Source organism: Triturus cristatus, chromosome 4_1, assembly GCF_964204655.1.
Source record: "Triturus cristatus chromosome 4_1, aTriCri1.1, whole genome shotgun sequence".
Lineage (NCBI taxonomy): Eukaryota > Metazoa > Chordata > Amphibia > Caudata > Salamandridae > Triturus > Triturus cristatus.
The window spans coordinates 995,023,881-995,042,649 of record NC_140585.1 but is presented as its reverse complement, the minus strand read 5'-3'; the positions used below and the strand labels follow the sequence as shown (position 1 = coordinate 995,042,649).

General features: G+C 40.6%; 1 protein-coding gene across 1 annotated transcript in view; it reads right to left on the bottom strand.

Moving 5' to 3' along the window:
- OTOGL (otogelin like) overlaps positions 1 to 18,769 on the bottom strand; it is a 939,358-nt gene that overhangs the window by 650,566 nt on the left and 270,023 nt on the right. The window contains exon 26 of the mRNA XM_085653920.1: positions 9,026 to 9,164. Within this exon, the coding sequence (XP_085510046.1) occupies positions 9,026 to 9,164 (139 nt within the window). The remainder of the gene's footprint in view (positions 1 to 9,025; positions 9,165 to 18,769) is intronic.

Here is an 18,769-nt window from a genome sequence, read left to right as displayed (position 1 = left end):
TGTCCTGATCAACTTTAGGGATCCTAGAGTAGTAGGACACATACTGGAGCAGTGTGGGCTCTACAAAAGGGGAGCCATTGATACATCGCATTTGGGGTATTTTTATTCCATCTCCAATACTCCGAATCCAGTGGATTTACCGTATTTCCATCAGGCCCCTCATAATTCTTACTTTAATATCCCGGTCGAAAACCGTTTCGGCGTGCTCAACGCTGTGGACTGACCATCACCCCTGAGTCTTAGTAAGGGAGGGTTTATGCCTTTGGGGGGGAACCAGGCTGGGGATGTTTCTGGTGTGGCGATGGCTTTTCCCTCGGCTGCTCTTGGCACGGAGAGTGGCCACGGGTCCCCTTCTCCCTCATTCTTGATCCCCACCGCCATGGAGGGATGCCCCGTGTTGGTCCCCCTTGAGCATTCTGCTTCCCACCGCCCCCCCCCTCCCCCCCTCTGGCTGACAGCACTCCCCGAACACCTATCCGAAGACCTTTAGTTGGGTCTTGGAATGTGGCCGGATTGGAGTCCAAGCTCTCTGACCCCGAGTGGGGAGAGCTAATGGACGATTACGATATCTGCATATTCCAAGAAACTTGGCTTCGGTCCATACCATGGAGGGTGGGTTATGCATCGTTTTCGGCCCCAGCAGTGCAAGGGGCGAGAGGAAGACCTTCGGGGGGGTTAGTAGTATGGGTTGCTACACACCTGGGGTGCTCAGTAAAGTTACTAGATTCAAAGTCCCCCGACATTTTATGCCTGCTACTCACTTTCCCCACTAGTTATTCGCTGGTAGTAATAAATGTCTACCTGCGCCCCCAGCCGGTACAGTTGGGTCTGTCGATTTTGGGCGCCCTGGAAGATGTTTTACTTTCTCTTCCACCCGCGTCCCACAAATTAATTGGTGCAGATCTTAATTGCCACTTCGAACCCCTCTTTGGGATCCCCTCCCCCACCTGTGATGAGGATGAAAGTTATCTAATCCCAGACCTCATCTCCTATCCTGCCAAACGCCTTTCCCCTCTAGCCCTTGAGATCAATAAGCTTACCATTGCACACTCCTTGCGGGCCTGCAATGGTAGACTCTGCCCGGACGTGCCGGGGTCTTTCACCTTTAATAGATCCGGGAGCTGTTCGACTATCGACTATGTTCTGGTGAACGTGGAATTTTGGGGCCACCTGGCCTCCTTTTCTGTTATTCCACGGGTCGATAGCGATCACAACCTACTGTCACTGGAATTGGTTAACAAGATAGGTGGCAGTGGACTTTCTAAGCTCCAATTACCATCATATAGTGAGAATCTGGTATTAGTGGCAGGTGGTAGACGGATTAGGTGGGAAAGGGTAGCGTCTGACGACCTAAAGCTTGCTGATATATATAGCAGTGTGACCTGCTCTTTGGAAGCAGTCTCCCACCTCTTGAGCCCCACCGGGGATATCCCGCAGTCCCGCCTCCCCGATCTCCAGACCATTCACGAGGATCTCCTTGGCAGTCTGGCTGGCTTCTTCTATAGCCCTACTGCCTCAAAACCAAGGCCCCCTAGGCCCGAGCATTGGTTTAACGGTTCCTGCAGGCGGGCTAAGTCTGCCCTGATAAAAGAAGTAAAAGAGGGTACCCTGTCTAGTATACGGGCGGCGAGGGCCACCTACAAAAATCTGATCAAGGAAGCAAAAGCCGAGTGGGAGGATCTAAGGTGGCAAAACTTACTGCAAGCTTTAGTAGACCGTGACTCGAGGGCGTTCTGGAACATTGTTCGAACGGGCACGGTAGCCAGTAGCCCTGCAATTATTCCCAATCTTAGCGAGGACGTCTGGCTTGCCCATTTCCAACCCCTCTTTTCGGTCAGTAATTCCTCGGGTGGCACTGATCCAGGCACCTCACGGATTGATATTGCAACGGACCGGTTGTGCCAGGAAGAACTTGAGAGTCGTTCCTTTTCTCTTTTAGAAATAGAATTGGCCCTCAACTCCCTATTAGTAGGGAAAGCCCCGGGGCTTGACAGGATCCCTGGTGACCTGTACAGAAGTGATGTAAAAATTTGGGCCCCTTACATCTGTGTGTATTTTAATGCCATTTTGCAGGGCCTTAGAATCCCGGACACCTGGTTGGGTGCAGAAATTATACCCATTTATAAAAAATCTTCCCCGTTGGACCCAGCCAATTACCGCCCCATAAGCTTGATTGATGTTTTACAGAAGCTGTTCGCCCGAGTCCTCTTATCCAGATTGCAGTCCTCTGGATGGAGGATCAACAAATTCTAACCTCCCTCCAGGCGGGGTTCCATGCTAAGGTTTCCACTATCGATCAATTATTTAGATTATTATTGATCTATTGGAAGTCAGTCAGCATGGGTGCTGGTAATTTGTATTTGATTTTTGTGGACCTTCGGTCCGCTTTTGATATGGTCCAAAGGGATAAACTATGGGCCCTTTTGCTAGAGATGGGTGCTCCCCCCTACCTTTGCCACTTATTCAAACGCCTCCACTCAGGCACCTATGCAAGGGTGAGATACGGGAGATGTGGGGAAATCTCTGGGCCATTTCCGGTTGAGAAGGGTGTGAGGCAGGGCTGTGTCCTGGCCCCCACCCTTTTCTCCCTTTTCATCAATGGGTTGATCGAGTATCTTTTGCGCACCGTTAATCTGGACTCCCCTGTACTGGCGGGGCGTAAGGTCCCGGCCCTAATGTTCGCTGATGACACGCTCTTGTTATCTCAATCTTACATGGGCATCCAGCGTACATTAGAGGCCTTCTGCTCCTTTTGTAAAATCAGGGATCTGGAACTGAATCTTTCCAAAACCAAATTTATGGTTTTCGGTTCTAATTCATTTAATTGCCCCCATCCTAAACTGGGAGATGTTGAGTTGGATAGGGTTGCCACTTTTGAGTATTTGGGGGTGACCCTTAATGATAAAATGAATTGGGGGTCCCATTTGGCGAAGGCAAATTTGAGACTAGCCCAATCAGTGGGGGGTATCTTGAAGGTGTTTAACAACACCTCGTCTAAACCTTTGGGCCCCCCTATGGAAATCTATAAATCTCAAGCCAGAGGAGGAGCGCTTTATGGCGCTGAACTATGGGGATATTCCATCCCTGCTTCCCTCACATCTATTGAGAACTCCTTTATTAGGAGATTGCTGAAACTACCTGTCAGCACCCCATTAACTCCTTTGAGATGGGATTTGGGTCTGGTTCCCATAGAAGAGATTGCCCTGAACCATCCTCTCCAGTTCTGGAGGCGTCTTTGGTCAACACCTGAGTTGGTAAGCTATAGGTATGATCTTGGTGATATATTGGCAAGGGGAAAATCGGATAAGATCCCTTGGCTTGCCTACATAAAGAACCTCTGCAACTTAATTGGGATGGGGAACCTATGGTCTGCCCCGGAAGAGACCTGCCGTGCACTCTCGAAGAATTCACTGCGGGAGGTCTTGAAATCTTATAGGAAGGGAATTCTATTCCACTCCTCCCTGGGTAGGCTTACTGACACTTTTCTGGATATTAAGTTTAGCCCCCAGTTTGAAGTTTTCCTGGACGTTATCCAACCACCTTTGGCAAAGAAACTCTACATCCAGTTCAGACACGGCTCGCTACCGCTGAGGGATCTCACACATAGATGGTCCAATGTTGTGGATCCCGTTAGCTCGTGTCCTCTATGTACTGCTACCTGTGAAACAGAGCTGCATGTCATTCTCTTCTGCCCTCTATATATTATTGCAAGAAAAAAGTGGATCGTCCAGTTATGCAAGTCTAGGGGTCTCAGGGACCATAAGGAGGTGTTTAGAATTTTGAAATATGATACTACTCCTTTGATAGTGTTTGCAATGGCCAAATTTCTCCTCTCAATGTGGTTTACAAGGTCCAAATTTATGTCTTCCGCCACTCATCTCTCCTGATTTTAGTATTACCTATATTACCATTACAGTACTTTGAGGTGTAACGTGTATACCTTTGGCCCTGGATCAATTTTTATTAATTCGTTTTTGTGGATAAAATCACGTTTTTTACTGTGTATGTTTTATGAAATTATTTTAATGTTTTAATGGATTACACTCTACACAATGTTATTTAATCATGTTTAAATGTATATATGTATTTATGTCTTTTTATGGTATTTTACCGAAATAAAAGCTTTGACTGACTGACTGTAATACTCCACACATATGGTTAGCATTGTTTGACCTCCTAGAAACAAACTAACATTTCCTTTGTTTAATCATGGACTATTACTGTTTCTGTGCAACTCAACTACTATTGTGTATTCCTTACCATTCCTTCACTGGGACAACACAACTCTCGATCCAAATTGAGTTACATCAACTGTAACACACAATGTATTTCAACGAACAAACAAATATGAGAAATTAAGCATTACACAGCATCTCCTTAACGTCTTCTTCTTGCTCTAGTCCAAGACAAATTTCACATTATTTTTCATCAACTTGTTAAGCAATTCGTGATTGTGGCAAAACCGTTCGCAAACATAGCAAAGCATAGGTTGATTCTTACTCTTTAGTGCCAGTGTGTCAACTGTGGTTTTCACTAATCTAGCTATTTGAACAGTGCCCCTCCCACTCATCACATGCTTCACATCCATACAAATGGATACTTTTCAAATGGACTAGCATTCTTATATTATGATTTGGTTTGTGTGCCATTACAATCAGAGAGAGCCACAAAGAGGACTCTACTGGCTCTATCACACCCTGTTCACGGAGTACCCTCAGCAACTCAATCAATTCCTTTTTCACACTGAAAGGCACATACTTCAAGTTGTGTTTAGCAGCCACGGCCTGTGCAGGTAAGAGTGGTGGGGTGGCGGGGCACAGTGGGGGGGGGGGGAATTAAGATGAATGATAACGAGGGAAAATTAAATGAATAGTTAATTTTCCCTCATCTGTCAAAATCCCCCTCCACTGGGCCCCACCTCTCTTACCAGCATGGGCCACGGTTGGTGTTTAGCTGGTACACAGTTTTCCTTTACTCAAATAACATACTCAAAACCCACCAACTCAGCCAGATTCCCCACAAAAATACAATGCCACCATATTTTCCTCAAGTTTCACCTGATTGCTTTTCTCCAGTATTACCTCTGACAACTAGAACCTGCTGGTGATGCCAATCTAAAATGTCTCTACATTCCAGTCTTTAAATTTCATCAAAGTTTCAAAGTAGCCTTCCAAATTAATCCTCGTGCCACTATAACCACAGGGAATAACAAGAGGAAGCCAGAGATTTAAATACAAAGCCTTGTCTTAAATAGTTTTCCTGCGAATAATGGTCACCCCTAAACCTGAATCCATCAGCAAAGGAAGAACCACACCTTAAACAAAACATTCTCTATGGGATCCTTACACACTAGCACGTCTTTTTTATCCACCCTTATACTCAACACCAGCCCCTTCAAATACTCAGATACTTCATGTTCATCCACAATATTCAGCTTGCTTGACCTTTTGCCATTCTTAGACACTGTGGCAAAATGCCATAGCACACCACATGTGTTACATCCCTTGCATAACACAATTTAAGAGTGGCAATAAGGAATCTCAAACCACATTGAAAACATGCATGCTCTCTAGCATCTCCCCTTTTCCTCTTCACACCAGCCATGGCTCATGCAGGTAAGAGAGGTGAGGCAGGGTGAGGGTGGATTTTAACAGACAATGACGAGGGAAAATTAATTAATTATTTAATTTTCCCTCGTCATCGTCGGTCAAAATATCCCCTACCCGGCCCCACTGCCACACCGCTCTTACCTGCATGGGCCTTGGCTGCTTCACACTCCCAATTCCAGCAGCCTTGATACTTTTTACACACATGTGCTACTCCCACTACCTTTGTTCAGCTCTCTCAAGGATTTTTTTGAACAACAAATATTACCATTCACTTCTTTAAAGTGGGATTCCTACCCACTGACAGTCTGCCTTGAATTTCTTTGTTAAACATCTGCCCTCAGATGAGGTGTTCCGTAAAGTCTTGAAAGTCACATTTCCCATCCAATAAATGCATTAGAAGCAACATACAGATCCACCATCTCAATGAATCGATGTTCTTTTTAAAACAAATATGGGTTCTCGCATCGAGTTTAGGTGGTTTGCTAAAAATGTGCTTCCAGCCACTTCCCAGCTTCTTTAAACTCATCTGCTGCTTCATGTTCAGGTTCATAAAACTGCTAGATCTTCACAAATTTCTTGGACTTCCATAACCAAGGACTTTTCCAGTAGAAACTGTTTCCCAGGCTTAAACCTAAAACCGGCAATTGCTTCAAAGTAAACACTGAAAGCCCTGAACCAATCCTTCAGGCTAATTGGTGGTACCCAAAGCCGCTAGCGAAACAGTAAAGGACAGCTAATAAATTGTATGATAATAGAAAATAAGTTTTCCACACTTCAGAAAAAACTGTGGACCAAGGGTAATTAAATGTACGTTCTTTCACCCCATAGGAATTTCTCAAACAGGAATAAAATACTAAATATTCTAAAACAAAACAAATTAACAGCAAGCAGGCAATGATCAACTGAAAGCCAAAATCTGAAGTAATCAGATATGCAACAAATAAACATTCAACCAGATCAGTCAAAACATTCCTCTACCAGGCAAAATTGTGACCTGGTAGCATAGAGGTTCTTCCCGTGGATGTTAAAAATGCAGTCTGTACACAGCAAATGCATGCTTTACACATGAGTTAAAATCATCGCCACAGTCTACTCCAAGACATGGTCACAGCCAGCCTCAATAATATTATCTCCATCTCCTCCCATCATGGCACCCTCTTCAGCCAGTTTGATGTGGCTGATTACATAGGAGATACAACACCATATCTCCTGAGCAGTAGGGCCAAACGCAACATCAGTGTAACCTTTGCACCCATCGCAAAACAAGAAACATTCAGTTGAAGAATGATCCAGAAACCAGGCCCTCATCCTTACGTCCATCCCCACTCTGTTCAGGAATGTTGCATCTAAAAGACTGCTCCTTCTGCTGGGATAAATAGTGGCTCCTGCAACATTGACTGCTGCAGGCACACCTGAGACCTGATGAAGCATAGTAGTATGATACTCATTGTCACTATTAAATTGGAGATTGGTACACTGAAGTAAAATAAGGCAGTTAAATTCAGGCCTACCAACACAGCCCTAAGCTACCTGCCCCAACCATTGATTCTACACTTTATAAATAACACATTAAATGCAAAAGATAAAAATAAAGCATGACAGAATAAGAATACAGTAACCATTTTAATGTCTATCAAAGCACATAATAGCAGCCTTTGTAAAAAATACAATCAACAATTCCAGATGTGTGTGAAATGTTAAGCAGTGCATTTCTACAGCTTCACATCTTTATGAACAAATCCCACCATGTAACACACTGGTTATACAAAAGAAAAGGTATATACATTTTGACTACCAAACCACAAGACAGTTGAGAAAAACACATCTGAACTATGGTATTGTAAAATGTGATATAAATCGTGGCTTTGGCTTCAAGGATTGTCTTGCATCGAAATGGTTCATACACACTTGTCATACTGACATGACGTTTATAAACATTTATCCAGCGGTGGACCACCTGTACAGGTGGAGGGGTCATGCCCTCCAACCTTTTCCCAACAAGAAGAGTGCCTGTCAGGCTGAACAAAGGTCAGCCTGACAGACACTCTTCTTGACCAGGTGAGGCAGCCAGGAGCTGGACAATCACTAAATGTGCCAGCTCCTGGCTGCCTGAGCTGAACTTTGCCAGATGATGATGTGGGCGTGACCTCCTCAACCTGGCAAAAGTGCTTCGAGGACCCCCCTTGTGACAAGTGCCACTGATTGCCTCGGACCTCAATGCTTCAGTTTTAAGCTCTGAAGTGCTAGGGGGCCTAGTGTCGATCAGTGACACCTGTCACAGAGTGTGGTGGGTCATCAGTCTCTCTGACCCCATCCCACCATGTGACGAGTGAGAGACTGCTACCTTCCCTCATTGGTTGATCTAAGATCAGTCAATGAGGTAAGGCAGCAGTCCCAACCCTCCTGGGACCTATGAGGCTTCTCTTCTGAAGATCCGTAGTGAAGGCAAGTTTTGCTTTTTGATGACTGATGCATGAATGTATGTGGGTTTGAGTCAGTGAGCGTTGTAAATGAGTGTGTGTGCACACATATGTGAATGCATGGGTATGGTATGAGTTAGTGTGTATATGTGCATGTGTGGCCCACCGCCCCCTCCCTGCTAAAATTACCACCCGCCACTGCATATATCATAGTTTTTTTAGAGCATAGGCACTACTAGTCACCAATAATTTTATAATTTAATTTCAAGGAGTAAAACATATGTTTCATATAATAGATAGCTATTAAATATAAAAGTATTTTAAACTGATTTTGCATGGTGGTTGAGAAACTTTACAAATCTTGCCTTATTTGATGGGTTGCAATGTAAAGAGATGTAAATATGTACTGTATACAGAGAACAGTATGCACTTTATCTGCAAATACATAGTCAAAAAATAGACAAGAGGGTATAGATACACAGTGCCTCCTAAATGTGGTGAAAGTGAGACATGTCACCTTACTGACAAACTGTGGCTAAGTACAATTAAAAAATGGTTGTTTATAAAAAATGAAAACATAGCAACAACTGTTTCATATTGCAACATGGCCAGCGAAATGCTGATAGAGGTATGAGGTCCTACCAATGGCTGACTGAGAACTATGGTAATACTAATAACATAACTGGTTGGATGTTTCTAGATGTTTCTAACAACACAGAGCACAAGAAGCTTATATGACAGATATAAAAATATTCCCAAAATCTTCATTACATTGACTGATCATCTGCTTTAGGGCAAATTTGTCCCAGGAACAGTTCAAAATTTCCCTACACAAATTCAATGAGGTCAATAGAGTTTATTATTCTAGCAAGTAAGGCATATTCTATCGCTATAGTTACACAGAGACATGCATTAGAAGACATTTAGCAGCTTAAACATCTTTCTTTCGGTCACACATAACCATAATCCGCATTGAATGAATATTATTCCTCCTACCTTTACTAAATATACTTGGCACTCACTAGCATAATCGTATTCCAGACCATCAAAAGTGTAGTAGTGTCGATCACCATATACTGTACAAACAGCAGGGCAGGGGTAATTGGTGCAATTGAAGATACCTCTGCGGCATACACTGTAAAAGAAATGCATAAACTTGTAAACTATCTCAAGTGTCAATAGTTGCATTGAACATTTAAACACATTCTAACACATTCAGGAATTCATGCCTCCTCTTCATGGAGCACCTTAGCCACACTTGTTAACAGCAAAACTCCTCTAGCCCTTGTCCTCTCCCACAAAGACACCTTTTCAACTGTCCCACAGTAACTGCAAATAGAAGTAGAACGTTTACAGCATAGATAACCACACTGAAAGATGTGAAGTGCTGTAAATAATGCTCTACACTGGAGAACATAGGATTATAGTCCAGCAGGAAGATGAGATGTCTATCAAATATCTGAAGTACTTGGGTAGGTTGAGGTGCCTCTTCTTCAAATCTCTAGCCAATGGTGCAACCAAATGGATAAATAAATGTGTGCCCTTAACCACATTGGCATTAAATGTTCACCCAGGCGGTCAGGAGATGAGCCGAATAACAAAATAATTGGTTTAGCGAGTTGATTATCATGTAAGGGCCTGATCTTTATAATTTGAAACCAGCAAGATCAGGAGCAAGCAGTGGGAAAAGCATCCAATCAATTGGTTGATACCAAAATGTCTACTAAGCCCCTGGGTGGGTGTTATCCACATTACAACAGAAGGTATTGCAGGGAAGAAGATAACAACTTACCTCATAGGGAGATATGTATTGGCTGATGCCATGCTGGAGGAAAGTGAATTATGCATGCCAATACATATGCTATCAATGCAAAGTCTCATACCATCTTTAAACACCTCTCAAGAATATTAGGTGATTTCTCTGGTTTAGTGTAGGTAGCTAGCATACAGTAAAGGAGTTGAAATATATACCTTCCATAAAAAGGAGCTGCTCTCCACCTAAACTTGGCAACTACCCAATGTTTCCTCCTTTTTTCATAATTTATGGCACTGTAAGCCTGAAAGGGTATTGTCTTGACTTATACTGGGTGCTTCCTTGTGTCTGGACTAAACTATAAGTCTCTGTTGAACTTGAATTAGAGCAAAACACATGTGTCAGGGGTTGCTTTTAATCATTCCAGGTTTGCTTGGATGGTATTTTACCAAAACAAAGCTATAATACTGACAGACATTTGAGGCTAGCAGATTCAAAGTATCAATCAGAGCCAGCTGCACTCCTATCAATGGGAGGAGCCAAGGAGGTACAAATGAGGATGGGATTCTAACTCCGACGTTAAAGTTATGCCAGAAACCGGTCCTAGGAAGCTTGTTTCCGGTCCAGGGAAGACATGGCTTGGCAGTTCGGGCTGGACTGTTCCCATGAGGCACAGGGTCAGACTGATTTGCATATGGCCATCGCTGAACTGGGGTGGCAGAGTGGGCTAAAGAACGGTGATGGATTAAACCCAGATCAGTTGACTGGGGGTGAGTGCTTGCAATGTTCAACACTCCGTCCATCATTTCCTTTGGTTTTTGATCTGAAGAAGACTATCATGTCGAAATGCATCATGCCGTATTTTTACCATTAAAGTGGTCTTCCTCTTTATCTCTTTATCCCCGTTGTGTCCTTTTGGTTCCTTTTGAAGAAGTTACCGATTTTTGCAATATATATATATATGTGATCAAGGCTCAGGCGAGCCGAAACGCGTAATGGCGACAGAGGAATAAAGGATATTCACTTTTGCACAAAAAACTTGGGTCCGTGTCCATCTCTTCAGGAGAGCCGCGTGGTTGAAAGCAGCGGAGGAAAACTCGTGATTTATATATATATATATGTATATATATATATATATATTATCTACTGGCGGTCGCCACTAGATAGTTATAGTTAGGACCGAGTTCCCATAGGAAATCTGAAAATTCTATTTTGAATAACTTTGGTGCCGGTTGACGAATCCTCGCGAAATTTTCAAAACTAATGGGGTGCTCCGCTCAGCTCCTACCCTGAAAGTCTCGGGGGGTAGAGAGTTCCTGACCCCCTAGCTTTTGTCAGGGGGTCCCTGAAGGACCCCGAAGTGTGAATTTTTTAAAAATGTTTTTTCAAAAAATCGCGAGGTGTTTGCACCGTGCGCGCACCGTCGCGAGGTGCGCGCATCGTGCGCACACGGCGGAATAAAATCATTAAAAAAATAGAATTAAAAATCAAATTTAAGTGTTTAGATGTTAGGTGGCTCTAAAAAGAGCAGTTGTGTTAATTGAGGAACAGAGGAACAAAAAAATGAAAAAAATGATGGGGTGCCGCATGTGTGCTGCTGTATCTTGCTCTCTATTAGGGGAATACTGGTGTCACCATAAGAGAGAAGAGCATTGCACGCATTGCACCGTATATGCACCCTCTTGAACAGAGGGTGTATATCCAGAGGAACAGAAGCAGGTGAAGCTGCCTCCGCAGATGAAATACTCGGCTGAGCTGCAGATGATGTGCTCGGCTGAGCTGCTGCGGATGTGCTCGGCTGAGCTGCTGGAGGGTTGTCTCTAGCAGCTCGAGCATAAGCCACAGGATGTACTCCTTTAACGTGCCTGATCATAGTGAAAATACTAAAAGAGTATTTCTTTTTAGGATCTCCTCTTGATAAGACAACACCACAAATAGTGCAGGTGACTTTCGGAGCATTCACCTTCTTCTGCCCCTCTGGAAATGTAAAAAATTGCCTTATAAAAGAGTCTTTCTGTTTCCTCTGTCTCTGTGGCACAAGGGTCTCCTGCTCACTCCCAGAAGATGACTGCTGCTCTGCCATTCTCAAGTACTGGAGTACTGGAAAAGCTGCTCAGCTCTTTCGCCCAGGGAATCAGAAGAAATAATGAGGGGAGTGGGTGTGGTGTTGGAAGTTTCTGGAACTGAAACTACTATAAACCAATGAAAAGTGTTGTTTCTTAATCACATGACCTGAAACTACTATAAACCAATGAAAAGTGTTGTTTTTTAATCACATGACTTGCCGTGCGCGCACGGTGCGCGCACGAAGCGCGCGCACATGCGCGTACGGCGCACGCACGCATGCGCGTATGGAGCACGCGCGCATGCGCGTACGGAGCACGCGAGCATGCGCGTACGGAGCACGCACGACGTACGCATGCGCATGTGGAGCACGTACGCATGCGCACACGGAGCACGCACGCATGAGCACACCGTGCGCGCACGGTGCGCGCATGGTCAAAAACCCTTAAAAAAATAAAATAAATTAAAGTGTTTATATGTTTATAGAAGATATTAACTATGCTGTTCAACTTTATCCAAATAAAAAAAAAAAGCAGTAAGTTACATTTAATGACTCACTTATAGAGTCAGTTACGCACCACAGAAAATCATCCATTTACACACTTGTAAACCCACTTATTCTTCAACAGGCCTTTACCAATCATTAAACATATTAAAATTGTTCAGAAACACATACTCAATGGATGACGTCATCAGTGATGTCATCAGTGATGTCATTTGAGATGTCATCAGTGATGTCATGAGTGATGTCACTGACCATGTCATGAGTGATGTAATATGTGACGTCATCAGCAGTGGATTGCGGGCGCACGAGTTATAGTTAGTTGAACTAACTATAACGGGGGAATTTCAATGGTTTTGTACGAGTGAAATGTCCAGCTAACTATAACATGTGTGAAACCTATGGTTTTTTCAGTGAATTTGCAAGGTTTTTTAAATGCTAATTCCTAACTATAACGTGTGTGAAACCGATGGTTTTTTTCAGTGAATTTGCAAGGTTTTTTAAATGCTAATTCCTAACTATAACGTCTGTGAAACCTATGGTTTTTTCAGTGAATATATATATATATATATATATATATATATATATATATATATATATATTCAGTGAAAAAACCATAGGTTTCACACACGTTATAGTTAGGAATTAGCATTTAAAAAACCTTAGAAATTCAGTGAAAAAACCATAGGTTTCACACATGTTATAGTTAGCTGGACATTTTACTCGTAAAAAACCAATGAAATTGCCCCGTTATAGTTAGTTCAGCTAACTATAACTCGCGCGCCCGCAATGCACTGCTGATGACGTCACATATTACATCACTCATGACATGGTCAGTGACATCACTCATGACATCACTGATGACATCTCAAATGACATCACTGATGACATCACTGATGACATCATCCAGTGAATGTGTCTTTTTCTGAAAATTAAATATGTTTTATATATGTATATCTCAAGGTCGATGGAAGAATAAATGGGTATATAAGTGTCTAAATGGATGATTTGTTTTTGAAAAATTGATTGTGTAACTGACTGATTAAGTGTATCTCTCACTTTGTGTATAAGTGGCTGCATGGGTTGGTGAGTAGCTACATGGGTGTCTATATAGGTTATTAGTTGTTTTTTTGAGTATCAGTCTGAGTGTCTGTATGGTACGGTGGGGGTATTACGTAGTGCATAGATGCATGAATGAGTGACTCACTGTTTGTATGTGTTGAAGACAGCATGTGTGCAGGACTGTATGGGTGGATGAGTGTGTGTATGGGTGTGTTAGTGAGTGAATGACTGTCTCAATAGTGTCTTCAGGAGTAACTACATATGTTTTAAACTAGTATATGTGAGTATTGGTGTATATATGTGAGTATATATGAGAGGGAGAGATTGAAAGAGTTCCTGTATGAATAAGTATGTGTTTCTATAAGTGATTGTTTAAAAGACTAAGTATGTGTAAGTTTCCGTAGAAGTAAGTATGGTGGTGTGTGTATTACTGTATATGCAAGTAAATGTATGTTTTATTCTTTTTTAGCATGAGTGACTATGTGTGTGAGTAACTCTATGGATGAGTGGCATTGTGTAACAGGATGTATAGATGTATGAGTACATATGATGAGTGAGTACATGTATGAGTGACTGTATAGGACTGTTGGTGAATGAGTGGATGTGTATGTGGATCTTTGAATTACTGAAGAGGTTGTTGTAACTGGTATTGGTATGTCCATTGTTTTGAAATTTTTAGTCTCTATTTTTGAATGTGTGTATCAAAGCTTATATTAAGGTGAGAGGAGGTCTGCCACTCTATCACAAGGATGATGTCATCAGTGATGTCATCAGTGATGTCATTTGAGATGTCATCAGTGATGTCATGAGTGATGTCACTGACCATGTCATGAGTGATGTAATATGTGACGTCATCAGCAGTGCATTGCGGGCGCGCGAGTTATAGTTAGCTGAACTAACTATAACGGGGCAATTTCATTGGTTTTTTACGAGTAAAATGTCCAGCTAACTATAACATGTGTGAAACCTATGGTTTTTTCACTGAATTTCTAAGGTTTTTTAAATGCTAATTCCTAACTATAACGTGTGTGAAACCTATGGTTTTTTCACTGAATTTCTAAGGTTTTTTAAATGCTAATTCCTAACTATAACGTGTGTGAAACCTATGGTTTTTTCAGTGAATTTCTAAGGTTTTTTAAATGCTAATTCCTAACTATAACGTGTGTGAAACCCATGTTTTTTTCAGTGAATTTGCAAGGTTTTTTAAATGCTATTTTTTTTTTTTGTTCTTCATTTTTTTCAAACATATTTTTAATTTAATTTTTTACCTTTTATAAAGACTATGCTTAATTTTTTAAAATCATTAAATATTTTTTTTATATAAATTTTTTAAAATAAACAAGTAAAATTTATTTCCAGATTTTTTTTTTTTTTTTTTTTTTTTTTATAGTACGCGTACCGTAAGCTCACGGTAAGCGTACGGTTTACGCAACGTCCGTAATCTATCTACGCTGCTTGCGTATAGTTACGTACTTTGCGTAGCGCGCGTACTGCGCGTGGGACGCGTGCGCGCTTACGCAACACGCGCACGTTACGCGGAAGTGCCGGGAAATGACTGTTATGCGCATGCGCGCAAGCGCGTGTCTTTTTTACGCGCACGCGTACTTTTTGCCGTAAGCGTACCGTAAGCGTACCGTAAGCGTACGGTTGGTCATGTGATCATGAAACACAACTTTTGATTGGTTGAAACTACTTTCAGTTCTAGAACTCTCCTACACCACACCCATTCCCCTCATTTCTGCTTGTGATCCCTTGGGAGAAGGAGCTGGTTTGTCTTTGGGATACGATGGCAGAACAGCAGAGCTCTTCTGAGAGTGAGGCTAGCACCAGCAGCACTGTCTTGAGGCAGAGAGCGAGGAAAGTAAAGCCTTCTTATGTTTGGGATTATTTTACTTTTCCAGAAGGCCAGCAAAAGGTGAATGCACCCTTAGTTACTTGCAAGCTGTGTCAGCGTGTACTTTCTAGAGGTAATCCTGACAGGAAGTATTCCTTTGGGAATCACACCATGATGAGGCACCTCAAGGATGTACACAAAAGGACACATGCTCAACTTTTTGGAGGTAACTCTTCAGAAAGTCGAGCCAGTACATCCACAGCAGCTCAGCCTGGACCATCACCTGCAGAGCTTACTCCTTCTTCTGCAGCTCAGGTGAGCCCTTCATCTGTGGGGGGAGAATCTCCTTTTGCTGGCCCTCTGGAAATGAACCCTCGATTTCGGAAGGTTGATATTCATTGCACATTTTGTAAAGCTCTAATTTGTTATAGGGAGACCAGTGTTTCCCTAGTGAATAACAAAATAGATCAGCACATTTGTAGCTTTGAATGATTTTCCCATGGTTCCTTTCCTCTGTCCCTGCATGAACACAACGGTTCTTTTAAGAGCCAACCTTATCTTTCATCTTTTTTTTACATTTTTTTTAAAAAACTTTTTTTTTTTTTTTTTACCGTACGCGTACGGTAAGCGTACCTTTTTTTTTATTTTTTAAAAAAAACACTAAAAATCATTTTTCACATTACAAGGTCCTTGAGAGACTACAATTATTACTATTGACTTACCATACTCACTGAAAAAAATATTTATTCATTTGTTTTTTTAAAAAATAGTTTTTTAAATGGTTGTAGTTTACGAAAATTTTCTATATCGATCTGAAAAAAAAGAAAAAAGTATTAATATTTTTAAACCATTTTATAATACAGTACACATATTTACATTTTTTACCAAAAAATATTTTTGCCTTATTTTTGCTGTTTTCAGAATATATTGCATTTCACTATAAATTGTGAAAGCAATTGCATTCATCATTTTACAGCGGGCAAAAAAAAATAACAATCTCAAAGATTGTATTAAAAAAGCCCAGAATCTCTTCTCACTTAAACTTATCATTACAGAAATGCATATTATTCTAAAAAAATATCATCTAAAAACAATACTTTTTTCTTTAAAATACCGTCTGATATTTTTGTTTCAGGAGTATAATCACAATATTATATCTCAAATAACTCCAAAATACATCTGATTTTATTTCCTTTAGGCCAAATTGTATTTTTTTTTTCCCTGGAATAAATTTCCAAGGGAAAACCATTAAAATTCTAAAGTTTAATCTGTCCAGATCTCACCGATTCTCTGTAACATTTTGGTTCACAAAAATTTTTTGAATAATTTATTTAGTCCACAATAGAATTGGTTACTTTTCCACATGGCCAAATAGTAATTTTTTAAATCATTTTTGTAAAAATTTCCAATGGCAGTCCAATAGCATTCCAAAATTTAAAATGTGCAGAAGTTACCGATTATCTCTAAATTATTGGTTTTTCAAAATTGCATTAAAAATTTAAAAAGTCCACATTACAATTGGTTATCTTTCCTTTAGGCCAAATGATAATTTTAAAAAATATTTTTTCTACAAAATTGCAATGGTAATCCAGTAAAATGGTAAAATTATTTTGTCCAGATCTTGCCAAGTCTCTCTAAAATTTAGGTTTCAGAAAGATTAGATAGGAATTTGCTAAATCAAAAGGCAAACGTTGTTTGAAAATCAATTGGGAATCATTACACAGTGTCCAGCCTTTTTCACATTTAAGATAAACTGTGTAATGTCCAGAAGTAACAGTAGGTCCATCATGGAAAATTATTGCAACAGTTACAAAAGTTTTTCCTGAAATTGATAATTGCTGTCCTGTAAACTTCTTTATTAAAGTATCCAATTTTGAACCATCAGCTCTACATCGTTGCATCATTAAAATTACATACTGTCCGTATTCCCTTAAAATTAATGTTGAAAACATGTCAGAATTACACTCACCACATTTCATGCTATGATTAGCATCTTTAACTAATTTTGCAAAAGTGACTGTTTTACTCTCTGGCAATGTCAAATAAATAAACCTTTCATTATCAACAATAGAGCCACATATATTATAACAATTTTCACAACTATGTTCCCATTTATAAGAGAGACCAAAAAAAATGTCAATGGGAACTCCTTCTTCTTCCACTACCTGAAGAAAAAACAACAAGAATTCCTGTGCGTCTTGCTGTACATTTTGAGAAAACTGTGTTCGTCCTGAACATACATCTAAAAGTTTTCTAATGTCAGTAGCACTTTCTATTTGAGTTTTATCTTTACTCAGCTTTTGAAAAAGGAGACTGAGCTCTGAACAGAATCTTTTTCCCTGATTTACTATTATCTGCTCTTGCAAACTTTCCAGATAAAATACAACATTCAGCACTACATTAGCGTAGCAGTTGACACCAGAGCTATTTTCAAAATGACATCCTACAACCTGTTCTTCATTTTCCTTATTCTTTTTGCTTGCAATTACATCACTCCTCTTTTTTTTCCTCTTCTCTACATCTTCATTACAGATATTCTCATTTCTCCTTTTACGAGAAACTACACGTTTCTCCAACACAGGATACTGACCTAAATGAGGAGCATAGGTTCTTCTTAATCTATTATACTCCTTTACACAGTTTGTATCAGCACTAACTTTTGAATCATCAAAGTCAATCATGAATAAACCTGATAATGTTTTGACTCGTGACAAAGCTACATATTCCATACCTTCTTTGAACACAGTTGAACCAATATTCACAAATGCACAATCTACAGTCAATCCTTGAGACTTGTGGATAGTTACAGCATATGCTAGTGAAAACGGAAACTGCTTCCTACGTACATATAAGTCTTTCACAAGCATGAAACGAACTGAACAACGACAAATGTCTTTAACTTCTTCTATCTGATCAAATTTTATTTTTAAACATTCAATTCCATCTTTTTCTGATAATTAATAAAACCCACAACTCTTCCCATCGCTCCATTCACTAAGCCTTTTTCAACATCCAAATTTCTCCTTAAAAACACTCTACAGTTCATGCAAACATATAGATTTTTTTCTAATCCTGCTGTTTTGGAGATATTCTTCTCTAGTGAGTCCAATTTATTTTTCAGTTTGCCTGTTACTGTGACAGTAATTCTTCCATCCTCAATTTTGTCCACTGCTTCCAATTTCATGATGTCTTCATTTTCCAATTTCAAAAGCTCCTCATTAAATATTGAGCATTCACGTAGAGTTGGCATTAAGCAGATGACACTTTTGTTTTCTGCAATATTCTTGTATATTTTCTCTGCAACTATTTCTTCCTTTGGAAATAAGTTATGTAACAGCCGACTCTGTAATGCTTTTTTGCCAACTTCTGTGAGTAGTCCAATTCTGATATCTTTCAGAATACTTCCATATTCTTCATCGTTTGCTTGCCTCATATTAGTTGTAAGTTCCTTGTACTCAAAGAAGGACCAAATATTTGTATTTCCAATGCTTCCCAATGACTTCTTCGTGTCTTCATGTGTCACAG